General features: G+C 36.2%; 1 protein-coding gene across 1 annotated transcript in view; it reads left to right on the top strand.

Annotated features, from left to right (window-relative positions):
• Nucleotides 1–14,160, top strand: part of LOC103709900 (isoleucine--tRNA ligase, cytoplasmic-like) — a 28,764-nt gene extending 14,604 nt beyond the window's left edge. Inside the window, exons 12-27 of the mRNA XM_008795423.3 lie at nucleotides 4,607–4,766; nucleotides 4,969–5,052; nucleotides 5,192–5,404; nucleotides 5,486–5,611; nucleotides 6,286–6,423; nucleotides 6,534–6,637; nucleotides 6,723–6,786; nucleotides 8,198–8,286; nucleotides 8,370–8,511; nucleotides 9,567–9,630; nucleotides 9,703–9,770; nucleotides 12,474–12,596; nucleotides 12,691–12,756; nucleotides 13,272–13,383; nucleotides 13,478–13,569; nucleotides 13,698–14,160. Of these exons, the coding sequence (XP_008793645.2) occupies nucleotides 4,607–4,766; nucleotides 4,969–5,052; nucleotides 5,192–5,404; nucleotides 5,486–5,611; nucleotides 6,286–6,423; nucleotides 6,534–6,637; nucleotides 6,723–6,786; nucleotides 8,198–8,286; nucleotides 8,370–8,511; nucleotides 9,567–9,630; nucleotides 9,703–9,770; nucleotides 12,474–12,596; nucleotides 12,691–12,756; nucleotides 13,272–13,383; nucleotides 13,478–13,569; nucleotides 13,698–13,799 (1,747 nt within the window). The 3' untranslated portion in view covers nucleotides 13,800–14,160. The remainder of the gene's footprint in view (nucleotides 1–4,606; nucleotides 4,767–4,968; nucleotides 5,053–5,191; nucleotides 5,405–5,485; nucleotides 5,612–6,285; nucleotides 6,424–6,533; nucleotides 6,638–6,722; nucleotides 6,787–8,197; nucleotides 8,287–8,369; nucleotides 8,512–9,566; nucleotides 9,631–9,702; nucleotides 9,771–12,473; nucleotides 12,597–12,690; nucleotides 12,757–13,271; nucleotides 13,384–13,477; nucleotides 13,570–13,697) is intronic.
• The last annotated feature ends 4,370 nt before the right edge of the window (nucleotides 14,161–18,530 follow it).

Genomic DNA, 18,530 nt, shown 5'->3' with positions numbered 1-18,530 from the left:
CAGTGATTATAAATGCGTTTGTCCCAGTTCCCCTCAACATCCATGTCATTGCAAGTCATCTAAATGTACAACAGTATCTGTAGGTCGGATTTGTTATTCTTTCATGCTTCTAATTTCCTGGTTCCTGAGTCCTAAATGCATGAATTTGAAAATTTAGCTTGTTTCTGAGTTTTCTATAAAAAGTTTTCATTTTATCAAATTATAAAATATTTCAATTTAAAATTAATTAATTATTAGCACTTTGCACTTTGCTGTGTATGTATTTCCTAGACTGTTGATTATGGCCAACACTAGCCTTTGCACCATGATGTGGCAGGTTTGTTGGTCCTTTTCTTGGCAAACTATTCAGGCCAAAATTTCTTGTGCTACAACTCATTTAGCAACAATCATGTGTTGAACAAAGCCCAGATATCAATATGTACTCCATATCTCTCAACAAGAACTTTGGAGTTTCTTAGCGGTAAAGTTTAAAGTGACATTAGCAGTTTCTTATAATAAATTTTGGTTCTAGAGAATGTTTTAGCTAGGCTGAAACTCAAAAAAAAAAAAAATGTTTATCTTCAACTATTGAAATCCATCACATGGATGCATATATAAAGTTATTTTATGTACTTTTTTTATAACTTGTAAGGATGTTTAAGCCCCAGCATCCTCTCTAGGGAAAGAGTCCAATCATAATCACAAGCACCATGACTGGCTCGTGGTTTCCTAAAAGGGTCCATATTGCAGTGTTTCTTAGTTCACATGGGCCATTGGCCAGGTCAGCTTGGATACCATTTGTAAAGATCCATGACATCACGCAAAAAGACTAGTCAGAAGTTATTAATTGCGGTCCTTGGCCTTGCTTATGTACCCGAATAAACATGCTCATGTGGTTCCCCATAGATCCCCTTGTGCACCGCACCAACTTGTGGAATTCACTCAACTCCTTGCCACAGAAGCATGAAAGTTTTTTGTGAGGATAAAATTGACACTCCATGGCATTACTCATTTCTTAGGTCCTGCTAGGAGAGGTAAATCTCTATTGGTGAATCTCCATGATTAACCTACTTGACCATGAGTGTAAAATAAACATTCTTTATTTCTTTTATTTTCTTTTAAGGAAAAACAAGGAAAGAGCCCTATGACTGCCTCAAGTCCAAGTGGGAAAGTTTGAAAGGTCTCTTGGGGTTTTAAAAAGTGTCTTGTTGCTGTTTTTTAAGGGTTAATTTACAGAAAATAAATTCTTTTCTCATCCTTTTGAAAATTCTATATCAAGCTGTGGAATGTGCTCTGCTGGTTGTGCGTTCGAACTAGCCTGCAGAAATCAACAAACCAGAAATTTATCAAAGTTTTTGATTATTTTGCAGATCTGAAACAAATTTCAGATCCAAACAACTGTAGATTGATCGCCTTAGATCGACTCTACACAAATGCGTCTATCACCCATCCTCAGCTCAACCTTTCTTCTGTCAGATAAGATTTTGTTGAGCAGTCCGACACACAACCCGACATATCCGGACATAGAAACCTATTTAGAGTCTGTTATTATCAGATTGGATCTAAGTAGGCTCTTTAATTGATGGACTGGATCTAGATCAACCCCAATTCGGCCTGCTTCTTGTCTGCTTACATGTGTAGAATTGCCTTGCCTTTCCTAAACTTGAAGTCCTGTCCTACAGGCTTCAAATTTATAATAATTTGGTCCATAGTGGTCACGGGCACTCCCTACGTGCCTAGGGAAGCCCAGCTCACCTAGGTGAGGGTTACTTGAATAGCCTGATACACAGGTGCCTGCCTAGGCTATTGGGTGTTGCCTGTTCTGCCCAATTTTCCTGGGCAGTCCCAACCCAGCATACTGAATCGGAAGACCTGCATCCACTTGACTCAGATTGGGTCTGGGTTAGATTACAAAGGATAGAGAAAGGGAGAAAGATATGGGGGGAGATTTGGTTCAACACCCCTTATCTGCTAGGGCTTTGTTTCGTCACTCTCCTCTATCTGCTCCACTCCCATCTGAGGCCTGCAGCATCTCGGCAAGGCTTGCAATGTCCAGCAATGTCAAGGATCTGTTGGCATTCCCATCTCTCTCCCTCTCTCTTGCTAGTAAAACTCCCCTCTTTCTCTTGCTCGCTCTATTTATCTTCTCCTGATATTTCCTCTATTTCCCCATTTCACTCCCTGGCCATTCCTTTATTTTGTTTCTTCCCTCACCTTATTGTTGTTTATTATTTTAAACCCCTAAGGAATGGGGTTAATACTTGGCTCCAAAACGAAGGGGCTTTGCCTTTACCTAGACATGTCGTGTCCGAGGGCCTTGCCTCTGTCTAATCACTTGGTTATCACCTAGGCTATTGGAGGCTTCATCACCTAGGGTCACCTGAGCTATTTGGTAACTATGCTTCAGTTCATAATTGAAGGCAGATGATGATAAATAGATGGAGTCCCTTGTTTACTCACTACCTCAAAAGAAGTAATAAAAAATAATTCTCCAAACTTGGGAATGTAAGCCATTATCTTAAGTTGATTCAGCAAGAACAAGCATGTTTCTTCTGATATGGAAACAATTTGGGTGAAAAATTGAGTTTGAAGCAACTGAAATGGATTGGAAATAGATCCATAGATCTTATTTTTAGGCTGGTCTTTTTATTACATATCTATCTTTTCATTTCCATTTTTTGATATAATTTTCCAATAATTGTGGGATTTGGCTATGTTGTTTCATATTACTTGGATGTGGAAAGATAGAATTGTGTATCCTTAAGATATGAAATGATGGAATTGTTGAGTGTATCAAATCAATAATTTCCATATTTATGTAGGTCAATGGTCTTTATTTAATAATTATGTACTTTAATGAAGAGAAAGCTAGTCTCATTGGAGGTTAACCACCCTCATAGTAGTCACTAGCAGATTAAGATCCCCTTGAAGTATTCCATCTTTCTTCACTTTTCTTTCTTTTTTTATTTAAAAAAATAAAAAATGAAGTTGTATCATTTGGTACCGGAGTGCCCATTTCTTAGATTGTAGCATGCACTCAAGCAGCAAAAGGAGCTTGGGATCTTCAAAGAGAATTGGTTTAAAGATCAATTACTATATTAGCCTTTAGAGAAGACGAGAGAATTCTACCAGGCAGGTGGATTTTGTTGCTCGCATGGTGAGCCTTCATCTATTTTCAAAGCTTTGTAGAAGCTTCTAGAGGCATTCTGGTAGGAAGGCCGACCACTACATAAAGCGTAAGCAAGCACCAAGCTAATCACCATTACTAGATCCATAGTTTCTAGGGCCAGCATTGAATAGGAGATGCTGGAATGGATTTTTGAACTTGTATGATGAGAACTGAATTTCCTAAATTTGATGATGAGGATCTTGCAGGATGGGTTTTCTGAGCAGAACAATTCAAGAAACTCAACAATATTATGGGATCTGGATGATCACATGGTTTTTTTGGCGTCCTTGTATCCCATGATTCTAATGGATAGAGAGAACTGTAACAGGACTATTTTGGCCATAGTTCTCTGGGCTTTTTGTACACGATTCATCCATGTCGACCATATTGATTCAAGAGGAGCACTCTCAAATCTGTGCCAACAAAACATGAACTTTTGAGAGAGTTGCCAATAGAATGATTGGTCACTTGAATCATTTTCAATTAGTTGTCCTACAGGTCTCCAAGATGAAATCGAGGTTGGAATGAAGGTTTTTCGACCAATGACTCTCCTATTTGCATATTTCTTGGCTTGTCTTCAAGAGGAGGCTGTGTAGAGATCATGCCCTTCTAAACAAGAATTTGACTTTTGCAGAGGTGCATGAAAGGAGAAAGGGGTATGGTTTAACTGCAATGAAAAGTTTAGCTTTTGGACATCATTGTTTGGCACATTGGCCTTAACAGGAGCTTTCTAGGCAAAGCTAATTACCAAATCTAGGCGATCGATGTTTTTAACAATGCTTGAGGATAAAGGTTGTGCAAGGGGGTGGGGATGTTAGATTATCTATTTTACTCTTTTTTGTTTTGGTTATTCCATATCTAAGATATGGAATGACAAGATCACATTTTCTTAAGATATGGTTTGATTGGATTGTTTGGGGTATCAAATCTCTAGTTTGCATATTTAGCTGAGCAAGGGCCTCTATTTAAATAACTATGTGCTCTATTTTGAGAATAATGAAGAGAAAACATGTTTTAATGGAGGTGAACCACCCTCGAAGCAGTTGTTACAAGATCCATATCCCTTTGAAGTGATCCATCTTCTTCCCCCTTTATAGATTTTCAATGATAATATGAATGTAGATACCTGTGGTTGTCGTGGACTTGGACTTGGTTGCTAATTAGCTCCATTAACTAGTATAGTGAGCATATTGAAGTTTTAGTGCGTGATCTCTTTCTTGTTAGTCCTCTCCTACTATTATTGTTATTATTTGTTCAGAATACATACATACTATTATGGCCATTATCATCCAATGATACATGCAATATTTTCAAGTTCATGTTTTCAGATGTTTCTAAGCGGCCTGTATTCAGAAATTTTAATCTATGCAAGATTAATGGTGTCCTTGAAGCATTAACTTATGCTGTGCTCGACTTGTCCTCTTGATACTAATAACCTTAGTATGAATGTTATTGCAGGTTCTATACTCTTATGGTGCTGTCTACTGCATTATTTGGAAAACCTGCATTTAGGAATTTAATTTGCAACGGTCTTGTCCTTGCTGAGGATGGGAAGAAAATGAGCAAGAGGTTGAAGAATTATCCCTCACCTATGGAAGTCATAGGTGATTATGGAGCGGTATGCAGTCATTTTATGTCAGCAACACAGTACTTCCATGAGAATTGTCTATCTAAATTTCTGTTCCTTCATCTTGAACATTGCTTGTTTTAAACATAGAAAAGTTTAAGGGGTGTAATTTCTATTTTTGGTTGCTTAGTTCGCATGAAATACAAAATTTGGAGTTTATATTCACAGTAGGTTTTACATTTGTTTCTTTCAGGATGCTTTGCGGTTATACCTGATAAATTCACCAGTTGTGCGTGCAGAACCTTTACGATTTAAAAAGGATGGCGTATATGGTGTTGTGAGCATTGCCATACATTCTTTGTTTCATTACAAGTCTTTCATGAAACTGTCATGCCTTTATTTTACTATTTTAGTCTTTATCTCTTATTTAAATTTCAGATATTTATTCACATTTTATAATTCTTTGGTTCAAGCAGGTGAAAGACGTCTTCCTTCCATGGTATAATGCATATAGGTTTCTCGTTCAAAATGCAAAGAGACTTGAAGTTGAGGGTTTTGATCCATTTGTTCCCATTGATTACACAACTCTTCAACAATCTTCAAATGTGCTTGACCAGTGGATCAACTCTGCCACTGAAAGTCTAGTTCACTTTGTTCGCCAAGAGATGGATGCGTATCGGTTGTACACGGTTTGTATGCTTACCCTTAATTAGATTATTGAGTGTTACACATGCCCTATTATGCTAATGCCTTTTTTTAACATTTTGTAGGTTGTACCATATCTTCTAAAATTTATCGATAATCTTACAAATATATATGTACGTTGTAACCGTAAGAGACTAAAGGGGCGTACTGGAGAGGAGGACTGCAGGATATCACTTTCCACTCTTTATTATGTATGAAGTTCTTTCCCTTATTTTGTTCTCTGTAGTGTTTGGATATGCATACTTATGGCTTGCACAATCATTTCCAAACTTATATATAGTATAATTTACTGCATGTTTTCTCTTTGAGTGCTTAAAAATCACCTTATTAGTTGTTTCGTTTGTTTCTTTTAAGACTGTAACTTTAGAAATTTGCCTTAGTCTTTGTTATAGTCATTTGTCACACTGTAAGATTTCCTTTGTTGAAACATTGATTGGGTGGCTTTTGCCAATAGCATTCATGGTGAACTATGCTTTTCCAAAACAGTGTTGTCCATCTATAGGCATATAACTCTCTCTCTCTCTCTCTCTCTTGCATGGTTATCATCACTTCCTGTGTACAATCAAATCCAACAATATGCTGTTGAGCCTCAGCTTTCTTGAAACTCACTGTCATGTAAGCTTGTCAGTAATGAATTAGATTTGTAATCTTTTATACCAATTAGCAACGGAAGGTGCTGTGTCGATACCCAACTTGGTTTGGTTTATTCTTGTTTAATCTTTCTAGTAGATTATGTTGTTGCAGATGCTTGTTGTGCATGCCACAAAGGCATTCCATCTTTGTCCTTAAGATTATTTCTCATGGAGGATATCATATTAGAAGGCAATAACCTTCTGTGATCTTACAATATGATTGTGTGCTACAGGTGCTTTTAACTACTTGTACAGCGATGGCTCCATTTACGCCATTCTTCACTGAGGTTCTTTATCAAAATTTATGCAAGGTTTCTGTCAGGTCTGAGGAAAGCATTCATTACTGTAGCTACCCTTCAGCAAGAGGGAAGGTAATAATGCTCTTCCATAAGCTTCCTATCAACTATTCATCTATCACTGTCAAATTTCTTTTTCCTTTATCTTATTGTGCATTTGAACAATTATCCTGCAAAATTCTCAGAGAGAGGAACGCATTGAACAAAGTGTTGCAAGGATGATGACTGTCATCGACCTTGCCCGTAACATTCGAGAGCGTCATAACAAGCCTCTTAAAACACCTCTTAAGTATGCTTGCTTGTTCTCTTATTTATTCAACTACCTATCACTTTTTGTTTATTTTATGACTAACCTTTTTCGTCTACAAATTTAGGGAGATGGTGGTGGTTCATCCTGATACTGACTTTCTTGAAGACATCACTGGGAAACTGAGAGAGGTTTGTAGAATTCGTAACCCAATTTTTTATAAATTAAACAATGTTTTCTTTCGAATTGCTCTTTTGTTCCGACTTTTGAAATAAGGCTGTTATTTTTCTCTAGCCATGGCGTATGTAAATTTTCTTGTTTTATGGCCATGTGTAATGGTCTGTTTTCTTTCGAGGGTCTAAATTTGATATTTTAGCCAACATTTTTTATTTGGATGAAGACACACATTTGTATGCGCTACACCTGCTGGCCATTTGCCACCAACTCCCTTGATACATATTAACTGTTAAAAAGATTATTGCTGAGAAATAGGAAATAATGATAAACATATGTGGCATGTGTGATATAACCTTGCTTTAAAAAACTTCTTGATTTTTTTTAAACTCTAGTAATATCCTGTAAAATTGGTTATCTTGTGATTTCTTCTCATCATGTCCATCCAAGTCCTCTTTGGTCCCCTCTTGTGCTATGTGGATGTGGCAACACCAAACCCATCATTGTCGTGCTCTGATTTTCCAGTCGCTTCAAACTCTTCTACTTTATACCTTATGTTTTCCTGAACATCCTACTCTTTGTTTCATTCAAGTAATGCTCGTGTATCTTTGAATTTCCTATCTTTGATTAGTGTAGAAAATTTGTCATGGTGACGCTGCACGATACTGCTTATTACTAATAGAATAGTTACTATATATTATTAAGCTTATGAAACAGAACCAACTACCTTTTGCAAATTGTATAATTTATGAAGCAACATAACCAGCCGTTGATAAATATTGAGAAGTCGCTACAGAATTCAAGGTATAAACAGAAATTGTAAAGATCGTGTAAGGAAAGATGGTGTCATCATCACTTTGTAAAATTATAAAATGTCAGAAGTGGTTAAATTGGTCATTCTTCATTTCAGTTCAATGAACATCGATAGACTCAATATTAGTTTATGGACATCTTATGCCAAATGCTTGCTTTAATGGTTCCAAATCTTGGTGGAAATTCCTATTCTGCAGTATCTTCATTATCATGTGTTATAAGATGAAGCCACCTTTTATGTGATTTTTTAAAACTCAGGAACAGTTTATCTGCTTACAATTTTATATGTAGAATAAGTAAAAGCTTTATAGTTCTTGACCATTACAAAACTGTTTAGCTGAAGCTAGTTCAATAATCTAGAAAAGTATAATCTTTCATCTATTTTTTTTTAAAAAAAAGCAGTAGCTGCTTTTCTCCTCAATCAAGATGATGTATTTGGCAGTATATGCACATCTGTAATTTTATGTACAACTGTGCAGCTATACTTTCTTAATTTGTAAATTTTCTATCTATGCAACTTCTGCATTCTTTAATCAACTTTCTTTAATTTATGATCTGTCATCTTATTTCTTTCCTCAAATTGAACTCTTCTTGGAAATATGGTTATGCTTGTAGTATGTGATGGAAGAACTCAATATCCAATCAGTGATTCCATGCAATGATCCTCTGAAATATGCTTCTTTGCGTGCGGAGCCTGATTACAGGTATGTTAGGGATTCTTTAGTAATTCTGTGCCCTTTTCATGATTTGTTATTTTATTTACTTGCTTTTTTATGTTTTCTCTTAGTATACTTGGTAAACGACTCGGAAAAGCCATGGGTATTGTTGCCAAGGAGATAAAGGCAATGTCACAGGCTGACATTTTATCATTTGAAAGATCTGGAGAAGTTACCTTCTCTGGGCACGGTTTGAAGTTGACCGATATTAAGGTTCTTCCTCATAAACTTGCAATCATTAATACGTTACTTTTGAACTAATCTATTCATTTACATATTTATCTTTATGGAAAAACATGCTTAGAGATTCTTGGGGTATAACTTTTTTTTGAGAACTGAGATATAACTATTTTTCACCCAGTGGCCACATGATTTGGTAAGTGATAACAGTTATGGTATAATGTTGCTGGAGGAACTTTTCCAGATACTGCAGTAAGTTGCTTTGTTACTTTCATGTCAAATGTGTTAAACTCTAAAAGATTTTGTAAATGGCTAGTTCCCTCCCTTATATCTGATTGAATTTTGCATTAAAGAATTGAATCCTTTTCTTTTAGTACTTATGGAACAGTGGATAAGACTGACTTTTTCATTAGTACTATTTTACAGCTGTTCATGGTTTTTGCTGGATCGCCAAATTTGGCTACTTTCTCAATGTTATGCATTTTTTCTTCATAAAGTTTTATAGCTTCATTGTATTTAAAAGATGTAGCTTTCCATGATTATATAACTAAAAACTCTAGCATTGAAATACTATTTTTACTACTCTCATGTCAATAATTGTGCTACCATATGCATTGTTAAGTGATTTTTTTGAGATTGATAGTTTTTTCATATGTTAAGACTTAAGATGTTTATGTTTTGTTTATTTCTTACCTATGTCATTTGCAAACAAACAATAAGAAAATCAATCTGTTCATTTTTAATATGTACCTTCTTTGCTTCACGTCTACCAGGCTTACATAGTTTTGGTGTTTTTGATTAGTGGAAATATTACTTAATTTTGTGTTCATCTTAACAGATTATTACAATTTATTGTTGATGGCTTACATTCATCATTATTTGGTGTTCTTTTCTGCTTAAGGATGTCCAAATAGTGAGGGCATCGTAAATTACTTACTCAAACATAGAAAAATTGATATTTGTTCTTCATGGAATAAATAATGCTGGGATCAGAAAATTGTAGGACCTCCAAAATGCTTAATTATATTTTATCTCATTTTTACTGTTGTTTCATGAAAAGTTACTAGACAATGTTATTACACTTTCAGATAGTGCGGGAATTCAAGCGTCCTGCCAATGTAAAGGAGAAAGAAATAGATGCTGCTGGCGATGGTATAGGATGGTTCCTCTTTGAACAACATACTGTAACTTAAGGTGCTAACTAATTTCTTCTGTTCTGTTCAGGTGATGTTTTGGTCATATTGGATTTACGAGCTGATGAGTCGTTGTTTGAGGCAGGAGTTGCTCGTGAGGTAAAATATGAAAACTTTGGGTGCATGAGATTCTGTTTCAAAATGTAATGACTCCTGTAAATTATTGTTCCATTATGTCTTTCTACCTGAAGATGACAGGGTTTGATCTACAGAAGTGTGATGGGCAACTTATGGGGAAATTTGAAATGAATTTAACCTGCATAATGCAGATGAAACCAACCTTTCTACATTAAAATGAAAATGTGGGAATGCTGTAAACTTACACTGCAATAAGCCTTATGTCCAACCTTCATACCTATTAAACAGACAGGAGAGAGAAAGTTCTACCCTCTAAAAATCCAGGAAAAATTCTAGAAAAATCATAGAAGATTCTAAAAATTCATGAATTTCAAACTAATTGGATTTGTCTTTCCTCATCCCATTCTGAAAATATATGTTTTCTAGAATTCTACCGAAATAAAAGTTTTCTAATTTACCTTCTTTAATTAGAAGTTTCACTTATCCAAAACTCTTTTTTTGATTAGAACTAATCTACTATAACTAGATTCATGGATTGAAAATGTAAACGAATGAATTTTTTATTCATAAAATAAAATAAAAATTATATAAAAATTCTTATCCTAGTTGAATGCTAGTTGCAATGCATGTGTAGTAAAAGAGAATCTCTTGTTTTTCAGAAGACAGAAATTTACTAAATAGCCTAAAGGATTTGAATTTCTTATATGTACATATGTATATAGAGATCCTTGATATATGTATGTTTTACTTAGGAAATTTTTCATGACAATAAGATCTAAATCAAAAGCTTTAAATATGTAATCTTGATAGTTGATAGTCTCAGCAAACTGATTGGAGATGCTGGTCACATGATTTAGAAAATGAGTCAAGTTTATGAATTTTGGTTAAAACAGTCATAGTCCTGTACATGATTCTTCATGCAACCTAGCCAGGGGTGCGAACACGCCAAGCCAAGCAGTAAGCTGCTCTGGCTCAATTCATCATATGAATTGGTTTATCAAGCTCGAGTTGTGTTCTAGCCAGGCTTGACAATGCATGTTCAAGCTTGGCTGATTTGTGATCTGAACTGAGCTTGTTATCAAGCCAATCTTCTGTTTAATTTTGCAAACATGGAGTTCAGCCTAGCTGGTTTTCAAGTTAAGCTTTAAAAAAGGGGTTGAGCTTGGTTTTCTCCTATGATCTTGAATGAGTCTCTTATCGAGCCAAACTCAGGCTTCTTGTAAACATCACACCCCTAAACCTAGCTTTGATATTTTGTAATTTATGATTCTCTACTGTTCCATTGATTTGAAAAATAGGTTGCAGTCTTGCAGACATAGCATTGCATAGGCTTGTGGTCAATTCTCATGAAACTTAAATAAAATTTCCAACTTCAGGTTGAACTGAGTTATATCCATTCCAACAGTTCCTGCCTTCTGGAGGTGCAGGCCAGCTGAGCCGAAGCAAATATTAAGCTTCTCAGATTTGGCTTATTATATTGAATTGGGGCTGAGCTTGATGACCGTTGCTCAGCGTTTTTTGACTGAAGTAGTTTGTTATTGAGCCCAGCCCTTGCTTCTATACATTTTTACAAGCCCAAATGTTCAAGTTTGGCTTGTTTATGGCTGAGCTCCGAATGACATTTGAGCCTGGCTAGTTCATAATTGAACAAGCTCAATGGAGCCTGTTGTTGAGCTGAGGCTGAGCTGTTTGTGAATTGGTTGGTTCATTTGCATCCATGCACATTTCTCCATTTCTTTCTTAACCTACCACCTCATTATTCCCAAATAAACTTGTTCCTCATCTAGCCCGCCTCTGCCCAACCCAACATTCTTCATATCTCCTCTAGATTCGTTTCCTTCGCTTGACCATAACATTTTTCCCCTTTTCCGTCTCCCTTCGCCTCCACATCTGCTTTTTTGGGGGATTTGTTACTGATCAGAGGCCAATTTTCATCTCTTTCTTTTTCTTACCTTCCATTTCTAGTACCCCCATGCCATTCCCTTGCTGTTCTTTCATTTTAATTTTTATATATATATTTTAAATATCAGTGGTTGTGATTTTTTTTAAAAAAATTGTTTATTGACATCATAAAGATTTTTATGGAACCACACTCAAAATTGATCTCGCATACTTACCAATTGTGAAGAGAACTACTCAAGTGAGTGAAAAGTGATATGGTTGAATATCATTTAACTAGCCTAATCCAAGAATAGGTCTTATTCCAAATTTTAACCAAATGGTGTATTCAACTACTCAAGGGTACCTTTAACTAGCTAACAACATAAAATGAAGATGTCATGGTGCTATTTATTTGAACTATTGCTTGGTGGTGTATAACTATATTCCTTTGCTAAGACTGTTGGATTCCTTGTCGATTATCTGGGTTGCTAGGGTGGCCCAGCTTTTTCTTCTTCACCTTGTTACTAAGAATAAAGGCATAGCGCCTGTTGTAGTCATCATTGGGGATGAGCCAGTTATGCATCACGTCAAAGTTTTGCTATCACAAGTTTGTCCAAAGATGACTCTCTACTTGTTTATTGTATTAACTTCCTTTTGTATAAATATGGTTGGCAGAGCTGGAGCGCTAATTCATTGCCATTCTCCTGTTATCAGTTTATAATTTTATATTATTTGTGGTAGAACATCTAAAGCATCTCCATACCATTGTGAGTGTTATATGCTGTGCATGAGGGTGGACTAAATTTCTGATCCTTGCCTAGTCTGTAAACTTCCTTATTGCAGGTTGTTAACAGAGTCCAGAAGTTACGAAAGAAAGCTGGACTTGAACCCACTGATACTGTGGAGGTTTACTACAAACCTTTAGAAAACAACAAAAATATTTTGGAGAATATTGTAAATTCACAGGTAGAACCTTCATGACTTTGAGTAACATGCTACTTGATAGTTGTTAAGCAGTGAACTGGATGACTTTTCTTACTTCCTGTTCCCCTTTGTGCAGGAGCAATACATCCGGGAAGCGTTGGGTTCTCGTTTACTTCATCATACTTTGACTCCACCAGATGCTGTGAGTGTTAACGACAGAAGCTCTTTTTTTTTTCTCTAATGGCAAAGAGCATTGCTGATTACTTATCCAAATTACGTTATTCTCTCTTGAATCAACATTCAGCGATTTCTCAAATGCCTCTAATTTTCATAGCTTTCTTAGTGATGAGTGGGTGATACTGGAACATGTTCGGTGCATTTTTCTTTCAAGTAGAAATGGCGGTGCAGGAATCTTAATGCCAGTTTACTGAATCCAAAGAAAGCTAGTATAGCATTAAGGTTCTTGTGAATTTGGAAATGTGTGCTGTCAGATCCTAACTTTCCATATATTTGCATTTATTCCATGCTAAGTACTTTGAGATTATAATCAAACAACTAAGGTTAAATTCTTACTTCACTGCTGCCTTCTTGACTTAGTACCTATTGGCTATTGCTGTTTTTTCTCCCTTCCAGTTATTCATGATATAAATTTGGACTATTATTACATTCAAAATCAGCCAACATTATGCTCACTAGTGACAATACCATTACTTGCAGGTGATATTTTGTCAGGAGGAGTTTCGTGGAGTATCTGGTGTATCATTTGTCATCAGCATAGCAAAGCCTACTTTGGTGTTCAAATCTGATGCTATTCTTGCATTATTTTCAGGTCCTTTATTGGGGATTTAGCGTTCCTGTGTTGAAATACTCTTGATGTGCAAAACTTGATTTCTCTTCTGATGCATTTCTTCTATCTTTCTCAGGAAACAAAAAGCATGCTGATGGTTTACAGACATATTTATCATCAAGGGACCTTTCCAATTTGAAGTTGGAGTTTCATGTTGGGAATGGAAAGGTCAGCATCCCCCTCATCCATGATATGTTTGTCACCTATAGACATTAAGTTGGGGTCAGTTTGCTGGGTTTTGTTTTCATAAAACTGAAACTGTCATAAGTGGGTTGTTATTTATTTGGTCCTTGCAGATCACAGTAGAATGCATTGAGGATCAGCCAGTGGTTGATTTGGAATTAGGAAAACATCTCTTTCTGGGTGTTGGGGATTACTGTTTGAGCAGAAAACAGTAAATTGTTTCAAAGGTCGAGCTGATTTAGTCTATACGTGCTGCGCATTTATTTTGTCTCCATTGGAGAGGCCATCTTGTGCTTATTTTTCTGTATAATCTGTATAACTGATCTACTGGGCATGATAGAGGGTTTTGCCTGTGTTGTGCATTGCTGCAACCAATGTTTTAAGTGACCTGCAATTCTGCAAGAATTTTTTTATAGTGCAATTTGTATAGCATTTTCCTCCTTGTAATCATTCTTACATGCCTAGTTTGACTTGTCAAACACCAACTTTGTTCGGATTAATTACATTGACAGATCTGTACCAGTAACAGCAAATGCAAAGATCGTCAGTTTTGAATTCCTCGTAGGTCTCAGATTATGTTATACTGTAGGTGGATGGATATGTGGATGAGAACAATATTAGGTATATTTTGAGCATATGCTCCTCCCAAGGATTGTAATCCTGTGACAAATTCTAAAATGACCTGCAATCCTGCGAGATTTTTTTTATATAGTGCGGTTTGTGTTGCATTTTCTTTGTTGTAATCATTCTTATTTGCCTGAGTTTGAGTTGTCAGATAACCAATTTTGCTCTGAATACTTACATTGACAGATCTGTACTGGTAACAACAAATGCAACGATCGTTAATTTTGAAATTTTTGTGACTTTGTACTCTCTTGTGGTCTAGGTGGATGGATGTGGATGAAGACACAATTATGTGATTCAGGTTTCTTCAAAGTGTTGGTGTGATTGTTCTGTCTGTTTGAGAATAATGTAGGATCTAGATTGTCAAGTACATGAGACGCCTAGGGATCTTTTTTTCGTATTTGGCCTTCTGTATTTTTTGTTTTGTTCATTTTTTTAGGGGAAGAAAAACTCTTCTTCTTCTGGCTTGTATGCTTGGAATTGGAAGCATCTGAGGCTTTCTTGAAACTCAGGCAACTAGTATGGTGTGATCATGTATGCATATTAGATAAGATCAAGTTTTAGGACTTTTGTGAGCTGCAAATTTGTCGTCCATGCTCGCAATGACCAACCAATGAACCTTCTTTTCTCAAAAAACCAATGAACCGTCATGGATGACAGTTGGTGTGTTCCTTCTGTTCTGATGAATATGTTAAGCGCGATAAACGCAGCATGTCCATTCATTGAAGATGTGTCTTAAAGCACCATTCAGAATATCTGAGATTAATAAATGTCTCTTGTTTTGCAATTTTATGATGCATGCAGGCACAGGGGATGAAATCCGGAGTAGGCACATTTACATGTAATGTTAGTCGCATGGTCAAGGTAATCTTACCTTAGCATGTTCGATTGACAAGAATTGGGAGGTACGAATGATCTTATATTTTCATCTAGTTCATTCAAATGTTTGGTTAACTTAGATATGGAAATACTGATTTCCACAAGAAATAAAAAAAACCAAAAGGAGAACATAGAGCATCATTTTTCCTAGTCATAGTTTTGTGCATGAGCGACAATAATATATATATATATATATATATATATATATATATATATATATATATATATATATATATATATATATATATATATATATATATTATTAATTACATAGCATCTAAATTATTTATTAGTATTGCATGTAGTGTACTCGTAGTATATGCTATATTTATATTCTATTATTATCAAATTGTTAATATTAATATTTTAAAATACATAATGTATGAATAATGTATATATTATTATCATGTCATGATATATCATATATTATGCAAGGGTTCAGCTACTCTGCTTTTTTGTAACTTTTTAATAGATTAAAAGAATAAATCTCAGGTATCTGTTGATGAGAGGTGCTTCGGAAAAATAGCAGTCTACTGGTTACGACCGGTTTTCAACGTACGATGGCCACAATTTCGTGTATTGCAGGACTTGATTCTTGGTGTTTGTTTCAATTTCTAAAGGTATTAATCATAATTTATCAGGATAAATTACCAATCAGGAGGAAAGGAAAGGATCAGTGCCTATCATATCAAAAAAAAAAAAAAAAGTGTCTATTATTGGAGCCCATTAACGAATGCCTTAATTATTTTAGATGACATGTTGAAATTTAATTAACACAATCTGTAATTCTGTATTAACAAAAAAGAAAAAACAAAAAAAAAAAAAAAACAAGTTATCCACTAGCAGCAACTTCATAGTTACCATCTGTGCTTCACTAGGATAGAATAAAAATACAGGTAATCCACTCATATTATGACAAAAAAGGGGAAAAATATTTAAAAAATATAAAATAATATATTTTACTATAATTAATCAATCAATAGAAACTAAATTCACCAACTCGACTAATATATGAGGCCAGATTGTTGAGGGTGGCAAGCATAGCTCCGGTAATTCCAGAGTAAGGCAATGGGTCCTCCAGAGTAATTCCAGGTAATTGTGATTTTTCCTCCTCTGCTTCTGCTGCTGCTTTTCTGGGGCCTTAAATGCTCTTCAGAAATGGCCATCTTAAGTGAGATGGCAGCTGATCCAATGGCAAGCACAAGAATCCCAAATGCTCTGCAGGGCAAATGGAAAAATTTGTACATGTTCAGCTAGGCAAAAGTTATGTAACTTGGTTTAATATAACAGAGTAAATACCAGTACAGGTATCAAAATATATGTTTTCCCTAAACTAAACTGGTCAGCATAAGCAAATACGCTTGAATGATGGAAGAAGAAAAGGATAGGAGCAAAAAGAGGAGGAGAAATTTAGCAGAACCTATTACAGATGCTAGTTTTTCCTTGCAACATATTCATGTTCTGGATATCGATGTAATCCATGGTCCTGAGTTTGAATCTTGCTGAGGACTACATTTGCTACCTTTAAATCAGAGCATCCATCATCAAAGTTGAGAGCATAACCCAACGGATCATACTGAAACTTGACCACCCTTTGTTTGCTTCCCTTCCTAATGGCTCTTTTAATCCTCGCTCTAATCCTCCAGAGAAGGCTTCTGTGATGCTTCCTGCTATAGTTATTCACACATGCCACTCTCCCTGCCCGACTCATCTCTGCTGCTCTGGCTTTTTTTTTTTTTTTTAATGTATGTTTGCTTAGAAATTGGGAAAAAAAACTGGAATATGTGACAGCAAAGTTCCTGTTACACGCGAGACACGGGACAAGAAAAGGCCTCCACTGTTCTGCAGCCTATGGATGGATGTCTACGAGCCACCATTTCTGAATCTTGATGTTTGTCTCAGGGTTGTGAATGGTTACACCTGACTAGAGTTGCTGTTTTCTTCAAGTTGGACGCAATTTTCTGCTTCTCTACTTATCTACCAGTCCCAAAGAAGCTTGGAGGATTTCAAGCTTGATAGTTGAAAAACCAGCACCATTAGAATTACCAAGAATATCTCATATTCTCCAGGAGCTCCCTAGTTCTTCGTCATGACCATGTTGGTCGCAGCCAAGAGACAACGCCACCAGTCATCAGATGCTCCTGCAATTTACTTGGCTTTCAGTTTCCTTAGAAATTGGAGGCAAGAGACAAAAATAAAACAACATCAAACCTAAGCAAGTTCATAATGGATGCTTGCCGGAGTGGCTGAGAAACACAGGTTTCATGGTTTAAGTCACTCTGCTAATGGTTGAGGATTCAACCGACTATTCTCTCTCTGTGTCTCTTTCTCAGACGTCTTCTTGGGACCTTGCAGCAGCTTTGGTTAGCTCACAGGAATGTAAGATATGCCTGCAATTCCTCGAGACTTTTAGCAGATTTAAATAGCCTAAGGTTCAAAGTAAATACAGTTGCCATTTTCTGGCGTATATCTCTAGGTTGTGACAACTGAAAAGACAATAAAGCGCTGCATTGCAACAGGTACGCTCTGTAATCTCACAGGATATTGTTCTTTTTGGTTCTATCTGGTATAGTCTTTGTTGAGGCTGCATTGAAATAGTGTTGTTGGGCTCTTAAGAAGCTTTCCTGCTGCCATGGCATGTGGGGATCTGTGCGAAAGGAGAAAACCCTTCAGGGAGCCATGAACTGATTGATGATACCGAGATTCTTTTCCATGATGGATCAAATCATCATGACTGTTCTATCCTCCATCCATGGGCCCCTCCCTTACAAAGCAACAGCCGGAGAAAGAAGAAAGACTAGCCTCTGGTAAAGGAAAAGTTCTTCGGAGTTTCTGCATGCTTTTCTTCGTTGGAATTTATCCCATTAAGCCCATCCAAATTTAATTATTTTAATTTAATCTGGATTCTGATTCAAAATAAACCTTCCATATGGTGATGGGGTATATTTGTGGTGGCTGCGGTTGCGATAAATTACGTAGATAATACTAGATTTCTGCATGCTCTGACGAGTAAGGCACGTTATAAAAAGATATCCTCTATGAATTTGTCCCTAACTCATCCGAGAGTGATTGCAAGGTCCTTTTCATTGGAAATATTCGGAGTTGGGTTTGGAAAATTCAAAGCATATTCGAGGTCTGATTGGTTTCAAAGACGAGTTTTATTGGCTGGCCCATATAGTTTAATATTCTTCTCTTCTGATACTTTATTATGGGGGAGGGAACAGCATCACCTGGTCATACTGTGGCTCCTCCTTGCCTTGTGTCGTATGATTTTCATAAAAAAATTCTTTTGCATGATATCTGATGATGGTACCAATGAGATCATGATAGAGTGCAGGTAATCTATCCTGTCAGATTGAACAGTCTATTTTTAATGTGAATGAATGGCATTTTCTGGCCCATGGGCTGGACAGATGGTGATGGGTCCTTGCTCCTCTGATCTG

The sequence above is a fragment of the Phoenix dactylifera genome, chromosome 12 (assembly GCF_009389715.1).
Source record: "Phoenix dactylifera cultivar Barhee BC4 chromosome 12, palm_55x_up_171113_PBpolish2nd_filt_p, whole genome shotgun sequence".
In the NCBI taxonomy this organism is placed as follows: domain Eukaryota; kingdom Viridiplantae; phylum Streptophyta; class Magnoliopsida; order Arecales; family Arecaceae; genus Phoenix; species Phoenix dactylifera.
Note: the sequence above shows the minus strand (reverse complement) of the source record. Positions and strands in the feature narration are given on the sequence as shown.